The 14393-nt window shown below is 38.2% G+C and overlaps 1 protein-coding gene across 1 annotated transcript in view; it reads left to right on the forward strand.

Annotated features, from left to right (window-relative positions):
- Positions 1-14393, forward strand: part of LOC135326554 (gamma-2-syntrophin-like) — a 119045-nt gene that overhangs the window by 43480 nt on the left and 61172 nt on the right. Inside the window, exons 5-6 of the mRNA XM_064504368.1 lie at positions 2262-2305; positions 2423-2464. Of these exons, the coding sequence (XP_064360438.1) occupies positions 2262-2305; positions 2423-2464 (86 nt within the window). The remainder of the gene's footprint in view (positions 1-2261; positions 2306-2422; positions 2465-14393) is intronic.

Genomic DNA, 14393 nt, shown 5'->3' on the forward strand with positions numbered 1-14393 from the left:
GGCACACACAACTGTGCAGAGACTCTGCAAGAATATAAATGCTTTGTGCTCTTAAGCTGTAATATATATTGGCTAATACACACGATACATTGGTATTGCAGTACTCATTACCCCTGGGGGACACCTAGTGAGTCTTTGCTGGCCTGGAAGTCATCAGCCAGGTGGGGAAGGTTCAGCCTCCATTGTTCCCTGGAAGAGATTTGATCTTCAGTGTTGCTGAATTACCATCTTCCAGTTCCCTGCTTTCCTCTCTTGAGATTTTCTACCTTTTCATGTCAGTGTTTTTCCTCTTCCATCTTCAGCTGCAAACTAGCCCCGTCAGAACAATCTTACCTGTGTCTGTAATTTTGACTTTCTTATCTGCATGATGCTTATCTGCATATTTTATTATAGCTCTTTCTCAAAATGTAGCAGTTTTCACAGAAGTCTGAGTCAAGATTATACGGCTGTGCTGCACCAGAATTAGGTAGTGGGTCATGGCTAGGTCAACAACTAGGAGGACGGTTACAACTACCAGCCTCTGGCTCTTCATGATTCACTCTTCCACCAGCAACTCATCTTCCACCCAAACCTCTCCTGGCTCAGTAGGCTTTCCCTTCTTGCTGGCCCTTCTGTTGTTTTCAGAACTTTTTTTCAAACTCCTTGTGCCCCCACCTCTCTTTTATTGTGCTTCTTTTGTCAAGTGTCACCATTTCCAGTTAAAATCTTTCCAATGGTGGCATCAGCTGCTTTGGTCTCCCAGACAAGCCAAGAAGAGAGGCCCTCAAGGAAACAACACTGCCTGCTGCATGACATCCTCATCATATTGGAGGCCTGTAGGTTAGTTGAGTGGCATCCATTGAAGTATGTGTGATTACAGCTGCTTTGCTGCAGTGATTTGGAGCGTGGGTCCTGCCATCACCCCCACACAGACCAAATAATATCCAAGAGGGCCAGGACTGCTTCATTAAGGGTGTCCTCCTGGAGAAGGTTGAAATCTTACTCTGTTGGTATTTCACCTTTGTTCAACTGAAGCTGAAGTTCTGCTTCACTGTAAGGAGGTTCAAATAGCAGGTACCATTGTATCACTTGTAAGTAAGGCCTACTTCTGCCGATGTGGCCCATTATAGCTACTGCTGGCATCAGGAGTATGTCACTGTGTGGCACAAACAACAGGATGCTGGTGCGTCTCTGGATGGGCTGCTTAGGGGCCAACATCCCAGAAAGTGAAGGTTTGTGCAATAGCTTTCCTTAGGCAGCTTTGCCTCACCTGGGCTGTGGGACCATTCAGTCTGGGAGACCAGACTAACTAGTCTGAAACAAAACTTCTGAAACCCATATAGCATAGGTATAAGGAGTGTCAACAACAGCTGCTTGAGCTGCTGACCCATTTCTGTTGTGCTTCATTGTTGCTCATACAAAAACATACAGTATTTCTCTGTTCACTGCTCAATCTCATACAGTGGGCACGGCATGCCTCCTGCACCCTTTGACTTTATCCTCTCATACCTCAGCTAGAATTTCAATCCTATTCACTATCCTATCCTACACAATCGTATATGTGATTGTTCATATACTTAAGTTAACCACATCAATCTTGGTAGGATCAGAGCCTTGCTTTTAATGAAGTACTAAATTCCAAGAGGTAAATGTCCTCAAATTCCACTAAAAATTACGAAATTTAAAAATCAGTGAGTACACCTCCGGAAATGTCATTGTTTGTACCTATACAGAATTATTTTTCCTTACAGTTTCATTACAGTGTTCCCATTAATTCTGCAAGGCAGGACACATGCAAATCACACACAGAAATAATGTATTATGTTAGGAACAAAGCTAACTCAAACTTCATATTAAAGAGTGGTATTATATTCTCGGCACAACCTCTTTAATTATAGCAGTCCCTGTAAATTTGTTTGGGGGGAAAGGAGCTGCTAAGCAGTTTTCAAAATTCCTATTTTCCTTTTGTAGAAGACTAATGAAAAGTGTGAAATACGCTTTCCACATAATTTAATGAAATCCTTCATTAGTGAGAAATTACACTTGTGCTCCATATTAAATAAGTTCTTTGTGCATGGAAAGTAACTCTTAATTTGCTTAAAATTGGAAGGAATCTATTAGCTTTACAGGATGGTAACTGATTGCCACTGGTATTTTTCACAAGCAAAGCCGTTTCAGATGACTGTTATAAACAGTACGCTAAACCAAATGCTGAAAGGCAATATAGCATTATTTTTCACTACCTTTTTCAATTAAAATGTACTCTTTTTGTAATCCCACAGCTGACCAAACAGGAATGTTATTCATAGGAGATGCAATAATACAGGTCAGTAAACATCTGCTTGTTCTGCAGACACGTTTGTTTCATACTTGGCTTTATGTTTATTTCTTTAGCCAGCTTACACATTGCAAATCGTTTTCTCTCTATCATATCTGCTTTTAGGTTAATGGTATTAATGTAGAAAGTGCTACCCATGAAGAAGTGGTAAGTCTTTCTACTTTGATTTTTTGATAACATGGAGAATATTGTGTCCATACTGTTTTTTCTCTAGCTTTGTACCATAGCAGTTTATTTTTTCACTGTAAAGACACAGTGCTTTAGCCAGGTCTGTCAGGCATGTGAACATTAAGAGTTTTATTTTGGCTGTTCACATTATTTATAGTTTCTTTATAGGTACCTTTTTGTGACTGTTCTTCACATTAGGATACATGCACTTGTGGCACAAACGTACTGTTCCAGAGTCCAGTCTCCTTTATCATTTACTATAGTTTTTACATTCCTTAGAAAAAAAAATGTTTTAAAGCAGAAAATAAGGCAAAAATGCCAAATCTTGGTAGGTTATGTCCATTCTCTTCAGTGGAGCCCAACTGCTCTTCCCAGAATACGAACAGTGTTGGAACTCAGTCTCTAATTTGGTAATATATACATCTACATGAAGAGTTCATTTACATTGGAACACTCTCAGTTTGGGTGTGAAGTCCTGCTTTGCCAGTCTCCACACTATTTTTTGATGTGGGCTATGTCCTAAGTGTTCTTTCTGAGAAAGCCCAGGTATAGAGGGTGTAGAGTGCTAGGCTGGTGCACACGTTTTGTTACTGCAGTACAGCTGTTCCACTACGGATTTTCTGAACACCACGGGCTCATCATTCTGGTTCAATTACAGTCCTCACGAGAGGTCATGCATGGGTTTGCAGCCTGTTGTTCTTCCTCACAATCTCATATGTCTTTCTGTATACATATATCACCCTCATCTGAACAACAAAGAAAAAGTTCTTTCTCCTGGACTGTCTTGTTTCTGTTGCTGCACCAATGTTGTGCTGCAAGGAGGACCATCAGGCATTGCATAACAGTATAGGAGGGTGAAGGGAAAAAGGAACAAGAGAGCTGTAGTGCATATGTGTGATGGGTAGTAGGGGGGTTGCTACTCCACTCTCTTTGGCAAATTTTCCTGTCAGTAGCATAGTGCTATTTTAAACACGCTGTCACAGACTATCAAGAAACACAACAGAGAAGCAATGCTTAACTGAAAGAAACTGAGAGAGACATGTTGGATACAAAATGCTAATTTGGGGCGTTTATCGGACCTGCCTCTCTTACAGCAAGCATGAAGAAATCTTTGGCAAGCATTATACTATCCTACCCACTCCAGTGCATGATCCCGTGCCCGGAGTCCTATACTACAGGCTCAACAAAAGGACTCTTTCAATATGATCAGGCAGCTGAGCAACTGAAGAAATGATCCTGCTTTTGAACTAGACATGGACATCAGCACAGAGCTCACCTGCTTGTCTCTGGGATGGTCTGTGCAGCCATCCAGTATAGGCTGAAACCAAACTCAATGAACAAGGTGATCTTTGGACTTGACACAAGTACTCATTTTAGTGGTGATTGGGAAGAAACTAAAGTCTCATGGAAAATAGATTGCTTTAGGGGTACACACTGACCTTATAGAGATGAGCAGAAGTGGGACAAAGCACCCAATGTTGGGAAGAAATTTCAGAAGCCTGTGCACAAAGGGGAATTCCAGTCATGAAGCATCAGTGACACGTATAACAGGCTAATTAACAATTATACTAAGCAATAAAGTACATCCCAACTCACACTGCTTGCAAGATTGAAGTGTATACATGCATAACTGAAGTATCTTGGCCTTTCCTGGCATCCCAGAAGACTCAGGCATATAGTCCCCTACCTCCAAGCATTCAATCAGACTAGCTGCTGCATTGGCAGTTTTAGTACTGTGGTGTTTTCCTTTTGAATGCAATCATATTGTCTCTTCCCATTAACCGGTGTTATTACTGTAATATTTCTTGTAAGTACATCCTCATGAATAACATTTGCCTCCCCTGATTATTTTTCAGAATTCTTCCTTCCCTACACTATCTCATGCAGTGGGCTAGCAAAGGCACAAGATGTCACAACAGGGAAATACCTGCCTACAGTTCTCAACACTTTTGTCTGGTTGCTTCCCCATTTCATGGGTAATGAACAATAATATAGGATTTGGCACGGGCTTAGGCAAGGGTATTGACTAATTGGCACTTAAGAATGAGACAAGGACTGCTTGTTTCTTCATTTGGGGTAGGTCCTACCCAATGGTGATATGCCAGTATTGGTAGAGATCTCTGTCTCTTTCACAGCTGCCTGGAACTTCTGGACCATACTAGAGTGTTCTGATTGTCCATAATAGCATGGTGTCAGCAAATATTCTTTGGCACAGGAATTTGATCAGCAATATTGTTAAAATATCAGAGGATACTTGGCATAGCTTAGCCCAAACCAAATATTTCTTTCTGAAACAACTACCAGGCCTGGATCAGAAGTTAACATGGGCCAGCCACCCTGTTTTGGAGGTTAAGAGAAATACATATGGCCAGACAATGCTAGTTGGTTTCAGTGCCAAAGAACAGGCACTGACACTATTTTCCTTACTAGTTTAGCTGTGCCCGCTGAATTCACTTTATGCATCCACATATAAAGTTGCAAACTTTGTGCTGTAAGTAGCACTGGGTGGTTGGCAGATTGGGTCTGGCTACCAATATATTGTGTACCTCTAAACAGAAGTAGAGATTGATGAATTTGCTGTCTTTGCCTCTACAGAAACAGCTGCCTCACCTTCTCATGGGTTGCCTCAAAACTCTCACCGTGAATCCTCCAACAGCAGACTGCTTATGCTATTGAGATCATGTTCCTCGAGCACAGATAGATGAGGAAAGATCCCTCATCTATCATGCCCCAGCATAATTTTGTAGGACTGGAAGGTGCGAGGGTGCTAACAGTGCTATCTTCAGGGGGAACAGCGGTAGCAGCTGGACCTACTCCAGCAGAAACCATCAGGAAGAGCTAGTCCAGCCTGTGAAATGATTCACAGAAGATAAAGCAGTAGCTGAATCAGTAAGTCTTTGGTCTGAGACCCCAAATGCTCTTCCATATGGCTCCAGCCTTGGGGGAGGAGTGAAGGGAACAGGACTAGGTGCTTCTAGATGCTAGGGCTGATGGTAGCACAATCTACCCCTCCCTGGATCCACAATAGTTGGTTTGTAGGGATGTAGCCATGGCACCTACTAATATAAATTAGGACAAGAAGACCTTGATTCTTGTGGGAAGAGGGTTGGGTTTTTTTCTCCTTAATAAAATTAAGAAGATATGGGAAAGTAGGACAGTTAATTTTCTCTTGTTGACTGGGTGCCCATTTTACAGAAAGTATATCCAGAGAATGGACTGCAGGCTGCTGCTTCTATTTTTCCTTTTTTTTTTTTTTTTTTTTGACTCAGCAAAAGATATCAGTGTCTGCTCCCTGCCGTAGACTTCTCCCACAACTTTGCACTTTTCTGAGCATTGTCTCTCTAAACTAGTCCTTAAGGCTGGTTTTCGTCTGATCGAAATTCTGAGATTCATCTATGCTGTGATACCTGTAACTTAGGGCCCAGGGTCCAAACTGAGTCTAGGTTCAGAAAGTTTGTGGAGGACTGGCTTGAGGGCAGAGATCATGTGAAGATTGAACAACTAAAGGAAGCAGAACTAAGTGCATATCGCACACAGTTGATGTGAGCCAAGTCCCATATGAGAGTAAAAACAGCTAGAGCCAAGGACAATGTGTCCTTGGCTCCAAGGTGTTATCAATGATTAGTCCTGGGAACTTGCGGGTGATGTAATGCAGAAGTTGCTGGGTAAACCAAATTGCTGTTACCAATAAGGAGCTCAGCTTTTGCAATATGTATGAGCCTGATTAGTCCTATACTATATAAAGAAAGACCACGCCTAATAAAGTGGAAGTACACTGATCACTCATATTGAGCGTCTGGGTCTTCCCTCCGTCGGCTCCTCCCGTGCAAGTTTCCAACAAAAGTTTCATGCTTATTTGTTTGCAGTTAATTATTTCCTTTTGGTTGTGTTATTGTCTTACCAAGGAACCCCAGTCAGTCATCAGGGTCCATCACTCTGCAGTGCCTGAAGAATGCCTGTGTACCAGGTGCTCTGCAAGCAATCCATTTTGCAAAGAGCATATGTTATAAGAAGAGGGCTATGGTCAGAGGATTGCATGTGATTGCATTAGCATGTTTTAGTAAATTAATGCCTTTTAAGTACCAACATGAGTGTTCCATAATAACTTACAAAAATTATTATGACTGTACTTTGGGAATTACACATTTTGAATTCTACACATTATAAAAGTATAAATAAGTGGCTGGAGATGCTTAAATTTGTAAAAGATTAATTTAGAGTTGCAGTTTACAAGGTAGCACACAAAAGACTGAGTAAGCTTGAAATACAGGCAGAAAAACAGAAAGCAAAGAAAGGAGAATACTTAGGAACGAATTTGTTTTTATACAGAACTTACTCTCTTTTTCTGAAGTTTGACATAAACTCACATGGGAAGCTATGCCTAAGCACCAGACAGTATGGCCTAGAAGTGAAATAAAGCAGAACAGTCTATATTTTATCTAGCCAACTACTGTGGATACAGGAAGGGGTAGCTTGTGCTACCATCAGCTCTAGCATCTAGAAGCACCTAGTCCTTAGTGTTAAAGGAGGAGCTGGCCTCAAGGCCGGTGATTACAGGTCATGTACCTCCATGATTCTAACTACAAAACAATGGGGAAAATACAATATGGATATTTTTCTTGCTGTCCAGATGCCCTAGATTTCCAGGCCGGCCCACTCAAGAGAAAGAAAAAGTCTGAAATAACTTTTAATAAAGACATATAATGAAGGTACAATAAAAATACCATTGAATTATTATTATTCAGTAGGATAGTTGCCAGGCACATGGGGAGAATGTGGTCATTTTTCATTTGTTTGAAAATCCAGCTTCCTCGAGATAAGGTAAATGGTCTAAAAGTGGTATTCTGATAAGTGAACTGAGACCAAAGTAGACCATGATTTTCTGTGTGTTCATGTAATTTAAGAATGCTAATTAAATTTTTATAAAGTGTATGATGACTTTGGTTGGTTAGATGAAACTAAATAAGCATTTAGGATTTTCTAAATTGCTTTAAAATCTTTTTTCCTTAGTTACTTTGTTTCATCTATTAAATTAAAATGTTTTGCATTAAGAAAGACATTGTCTACTTCATCACCTGCTACAGCTTATAAAAAAAATACAAATGCCCAGCTGATGGGACCTGTAAGATGCTAAATGTTTAATTTGCTATGCAAGATCCTGTTTTCAGAGAGAGATAAAGGTATGGCTCAGTCAAGCCCGTAAAAGGCAAAAAAGGAAAAGGCTCCAAGAAAGGGGATGGACAACCCCATACAGAGAGTAAAAGCTATGCTGACGGATACTTTTAGTAAGTGATCGGGCTATTGAGTTGAGATCCAGTTGCTGCCCTACATCTAAAAGCTTCAATGGTTTTATTTTTTGATTGCTTATATGGCATCTTCCAATTCAGTATAAACACACTATTTATCATTCTGAAGTTTTATTTTATTCTCCATTTTTACCATCCTGTAGCTCACTTTGGAGAAGTTTCAAGATTTCAGATCAATACTTTTTCTATTAGAATGGTTTAGCATGTGATGCCAGTAGACTCAGCCATTCCTTGATCTGAAAGTCCATGATTTTCTCACTGAGAATGAAAGCATTATAGGTATAGATCTTGAAGCTTTAAATTGACTTTCAATTTACACTGCATCATTTAGTAATGTATGTGTATAAAATGTAACAAATACAAAGAATAGTTCCCTTACTTAGAAGGACAGTGCTGGTTCCTGTCATGAAAGTAGTCATCAATATCTGCTGAACAGAAGGGAAAAGTGTTACAATAGATGAGCCTAGCTAGGTACACTTAAATATTTTGGACTGCTGCTGGGCTGTGGACCTATATGAAATGAGATAAATACACTGCAAATAAGTGCACTCCTTTTACTTCATGAATAAATTTGAAATGGCTCTCTTTTCTGCATACAGGGAAAAATAATCTTGAATTTTCTGTTCTGATTACACCTTTCAGGAATAGTAGCAGTAGAAAAATAGGCTGGAAAAAGACAATTAATTAATGCCTTCTTACTCTACTAATATAGAATTGTATATGAAATTATTTTGATATTGAGTAAGAAAATTGTTTAGTTTAGATTTAGTTGTTCAAAAACACTGTTTCTAATTCGGATTAGAGTTGATTGGGACTTTCACTCTGACATTATTGAAATGAGTAAATTGTATCTTTAAAAGTCTTATCTTTTAGTTGCATTGATCCCCATAGTCAATTCTGTTAATTCTTTCACCAGACATATTTCTTCTGGTGTTGAAACTGATGGTTGTTTGTCATTTCTTCTGCACAGAAATTAAACACTTTTTAATTTACCATTGAAGTTTAATTCAAATATGTTTTATGATTTTTTTTTAAACTTAGAGCCTTAGCAACGTCTGGTGAATGGAAATACGGAATTGCAAAGGTCTTATTAGCTGCTAAATAAGTAAACACTGAGCAATATTTATTATTTTATGATATCTAATACTAGTAGAAAAAATTCAGTTAAAACTCTGAAAATTGATCCAATGTTCACATACTGTCCAAGAGGAAGGTTTACATTTTTTAAGTAGGACTGGCCTTCTTCTGTTCCCATTGGAAAAGAAATCAGACCAAGAAAGGTCAGATGAAAGGTTCTGGCTTTGTGTAGTCTTTGTTGAGACTTCTAGCCATAAGCATAACAAAAAAGTGCAGCAGTGAAACTACGGAACTAAAATGCCAAGCGGAAAACAATAACTTGAGTTGCATTTTGTAGCTATTCTGGTTTCATTTATTATTTCTACAAATTTTTCCCATAAACAGCTCTTTCTTGTTGTGAATAAGTTGTTTTCATATTTCTTACAATTTTATTTCATTTTACTTTTCATCAGTAGCACAAAGGAAATGGCTTAGAAGATAAATAAAGCTTAGTTTATTACTTAGGGTTTTTTTTATCCTTTCTCATATCCCTTGGCTTATTTTCTTTATCCTTGTATTGTCTGCAAAATTGTCTGCAATAGCTGAAGTTTGGATATACTCACATTTATAGTATAATTTCATATTAATCTCAACATTTTTTTCTTTACTGTTCTATTCCTTATATACCTACAACATAATGTTTTGATTTCTGAGTGCAGTTATAATTTGAGGAGCGGCACAATTACTTTCTGCTTTTTGTGCTGAAATTAAATATAAATTACTCTGTCTCCCCATGACCGTCCCTATCTCCCCCCTTCCTCCCCCCCCCCCAAAGAATATATCTAGAAAGGCATTCCAGGCAAGGTCATTGAGGTTAGTCAGGAACCAATTAGATACTAGCCTGAGGGAAACAAATTAAAGAAAAAGGTGCAAGATTCTGTCAAATAGTCTATTCTCAAAAAATATCTTAGGCTTTTACTTTACTGAGTCATTAAAAAAAATAATGTAATAGTACCTGGCAGCACAAATATAATGAAATATTCATTAATATTTCCATTGTAAATCACTTCTGGAGAAATTCATATAATTGAAAGGTTTTTAGTTTGTGCCTCACTAGTAGCAGAATTACTAATCCAACTGATTTAAATGCATAGCTACTGCAGTGAACAGGGCAGCGTAAGCCACTAACACATACTGATATACAGACTCTCATGTAAACACTGCATATAGGTGTTCAGTGTCTGCAAGAGCAACCATTAAATTAAAAAAACATTAAAAGTCTGTGAGAGCAGCCATTAAATTTCAAAAGCATACAGGTGAGATAGCCTTAGAATCAAATCAAAATGTTTTTTTCTGTGACAGAAGGAGAGGGGGCAATATCTTGTTTCACATGCTGTTTCACATTCTTCCAATTTAATTAAACAGTGTCTGCCGATTAAAATAATGTAGAATAGAGCTGTGTAATTAAAAGTTGCTGCTTTCACTGAATTTTAAAGACCTCAAATTACTTTTCCAAATTGTTATTTCATCTGGAAGACCTTGTTTCCTGTATAGAAGCCTCTATCTACTAAATGATTTGGTGATGCATGCTTTACCACAGAATTGTGCACTTGCATCTAAGCATTCCATTAAAAATAAATAAACACCAACCCTCTGCTGAATTGATGCTGCATCAAAGGAATGCATAGGTATTTTGATATCATCATTAAATGAATTTTGAGACTAGTCTAACACTCTGATTGACTCCTGTTTACAGCAGCTATCTCAAAAGTGTGTTTCATTAGCTGGGCATCACAAGAGTTTCAAGTCATGTCCCTGCTCCTCGTTGAACATTTGTAATTTTGCTGTTCCATGATTAATGTAAGCTAATGTAAGACTCCGCTACTGCTAGATGGAACAGTCTTAATTTCTTCTCCGACTTGTCCCCAGCCTCTGCTTCCTCTCTCTCCCAAGAATCAGTAATGTTCAGCCATACATTGATCAGATCAGTTCACTGTTCCACTGGAAACTAATCCTACCTATATATATGGGTATACATATATACATATATATGTATATACACGTATTTCAGTCACTGACCTGACTGACAGCTGAAGAGAGAGAGTTCATTCAATTCATTGTGAGTTGTGTGGTTTCTGGTGCTGTTGCAAGAAATGTAACAAGGAAACATGCCTGAGACAAAGACCAGAAGGTTAGAATAACTGCCATCAGCACCAGCATGATTTTATATCAGCTTAAGCTGATCATGACACTGCATGCTAAGGCCATAGCTTTGTGTACGTTTAAGTTTGCATTAGCCAGCAATAGTAGTGAAAGAAATTCTACCTTCCCCTAAACTAGTAATTCTCATCTATGCCTCCTGTGTACCTTTTCATGCTTCTGCAGTGAAGTAGATTGGGGAATTGATCTAGGTTAAAACTAAGCTGGCAAAAACTTCTTCACGTAATTGTACAAATGGTGTTTGTGCAGAGGGTGGAAGTGCTGCATGGTTTTGGCAATGATGCTAGAATATGCAGGCCTTAGAAAGTGAAAATTACATGAAATTATAGCCTCATTTAGAGTGGTGCAGCTTCACAGGGTGTTGGCTGGATCTGAGGCTTTTAGACTATACAGGATGAGCTTTCCAACTTCTCAAGTTCTGCCACTCCACTTCCAATTTTAGTTATCGGTCTACATTGAACAAACCCCTGAACACAGTTTTACTAATCAGAACTAATGTATTTGAGCATATTCAAAGACTTGTACAATCTCATTGGAAATTATAAAATGCTAAAGCCCCTCCTCCAGATTAACTGTAAGACAAATCAGCCTACTTTGAAAAGCTTGTTACATTGAAAGCTTTCTTTTGAGTATGCTGTAATATATCTGGTAATGGAGGTTTGTAGAGATGTAAAGATGCAAGAAAGTTAAATTTACTACACTCAAAGTTTTACTAAATCCATCAGAAGTGATTGTCCAATGTTTTCAGTTATAGCTTTAGAAAATGAAAGTATTGAACATAAGGGCACTTTTCGGCACTTCAGCCTCAGGGTTAAGTTTATAGTTTCAGTATAGTTTCAGTTTATAAATTTCAGATGTTGTATTATCAAATGTTGTATTAATGTCGCTAACATTTTCATATACATATTTTATAGAGAAAGATTTGTTTTTCTGTTCAGAACTTTTCAATAATGCTTACTAAACAGTAAATAGCAAAAAAATGCCTTAGAAGATAAATAATATCATCCTCATAACCTCTTATTTTATCCAGTGTCAACAGCAGGCAGTAATCTGGTATTAGTCATGCTCTTCCATATGCATGTTCTTGATAGAAAAAACACTTTTACAGAACAAGTTCAAGAGTTTAATAATATGCTTTGAAAGATAAATTCTCTAAAACAAAAAATGGATGAATTCTGAATTATCGATAAAGATCTTACAGAAGACAAGAGGAAATCACAAAAATTAGGCTGTAATTTTTCCTAGTGGGTATCCCACTTGATTCTTAATCATTTTCTTGTAGATAGTTTTACCTGTCAGTCTTCACCAAAACAATAACTTCATTGAAAGTTAAGTTTCAATATAAGAATTTAGCTGCCCATATGTATTTGATCCAAGTTTCCTTGAAAGTTGTAAGTGTATATCTTGCCAGTCTTTTGAAACCTGCAAACATGCAAGTTAGCAAGTAATTGCAAAAATCAAGGGATTTTGATAGAAGATTGAAATCTTACAGAACACAAGCCTTTTGTGAAATCATTTCCACCGGTTACATTAATAACTGGCCACATTATGTAAAACAAATCTTCTTACACATGATAAATTTTTAAACCCAACTTATTAAATTTTTAAACCTGTAATTTTATTTTTGAACATTGCTTTCATTGCTAATGTTTTGTTTTGTATTCCGTTCAAATATTTACTGAGTAGTAAATGCTGGGTATATCCAAAAGGCACATTTTGGGAAATCGGTTTATGCCTTTACCATCCTCAGTGGAGAAACATCATTGATAGGAGGAACAAACCAGTACCAGCCAAACACATTAGCAGGTTGAGAAGAAGTGATAAGGAACTCAGAGTACCCCCAAAAGAATCACATCTTCCTAGCTATTTCTTGCCCACATCCTTCCAGTAGGATTCTGCAACAGCAGCAGAAATTGCTTCAAATATCTCCAGTTTGCCAGAGCCTATCAAAACAGGAGGTTGATGGGCATTCAGTTATCAGGAATATCTGGAAATGGAAGCATTCCAGAAAGTGGAAGTGAGGTTCCTAGAACCTTTTTTCAATTAAAATTTGCCACCAGAAGTAAGATTGCATTGCTTGGAATGAGAAAGCCTTGAATCCTTGACTTGTCCTATCATCTTTACTGTCATACACTGCAAGAGACCATTGAAAGCTCAGATATTGGTAAAAAAAAGGTTCTGCCCTCACTTTCTTTCTTAAAGGTGGTGGCAGCAGAGCAAGGCATCATGGTAGTAAAGAAAGAAAGATAGCTTCTTTAAAGGGAACAAGTACTTGATGCTAGTCAGTTTAGTCTTCTAAGAATAAACCCTACCAATAATTGTTGCCTCTGTTTTTTTGCCCAGTTGTGCTATGACAATGCTTGCAATAGATACCTTGCTATTCCAGGTATATTCCTTCATCTTCATCCACTATAAAGACTTTGCAAGACCTGCCTTCCTGCAAAACAGATTATATTTGCAGTATGAAGTGAAGAGCATATTTAAGTGCAAGCTTAAGCACGCTGAGTAGCATGACCCTGAGTATTTTCTGCTCCCAAAACTGGCTTAACTCAGCTTCAACCTGTCTGAAGCCTGTGTTTAAAGAAAGAGCTGTGTCAACCTAGAAAATCACCGTTTCAAGGGGCAGCCGTAAGAGAAATTGCAAATTAAATTACTAGGGAAGATTCAGAAATACTTTCTTCCAATAACATGATATTTCCCCTGTAGAGATTTAGAATCAGTGGCAGTTTAAAAAAAGCAAGGTAAAACAACTGATTGCCCACTCTCTGCAAATCGTATATCACAATAAGATGAAAAGTTGACAGCCACAGCCAGCTGCAATCCTATTTTCTCCCTTCCTATGTTCTGATAGTGGAAGGTTGATTATAGAGACATATCTAATTAAGGCTCCCACTTAACAGAGGATGTTTTATTCTATTTATGGAAAGACTTCTTGGTTGACCCATAATGAGTTGTTATAGAATATGTTTAAAAAAACAACAAAGCTCTCATCTAAATTGTCCTTCATAGGTCAGTGATTGCTAATGGGATACAGATTCGTTCCCTCCTCCAGGTCAGCAGCTCACATCTGTCCCAGGTGGGTAGTGATTATGTGTCATTACAAACTGATTCTTGTTCAGTGTTCTGTCAAAAATGAGATTTTTCTGCTCAATCCATTTCCTAATGGACAGGTGTTACAAACAAATTGGCATTAATTGGCAGCATTGTTGGTGGTCTCAGCAGAAAGTCCAAGGTGTGAAATGGACCAGAGGATAAAAGATGTGATTGCAGAGGTGATCCCTAAACAGCTATTTTTTTTAGTGCTTTGGAAGGGTGATGTGGAGAGT

Source organism: Dromaius novaehollandiae, unplaced genomic scaffold (genome assembly GCF_036370855.1).
Source record: "Dromaius novaehollandiae isolate bDroNov1 unplaced genomic scaffold, bDroNov1.hap1 HAP1_SCAFFOLD_36, whole genome shotgun sequence".
Taxonomy (NCBI): Eukaryota; Metazoa; Chordata; class Aves; order Casuariiformes; family Dromaiidae; genus Dromaius; species Dromaius novaehollandiae.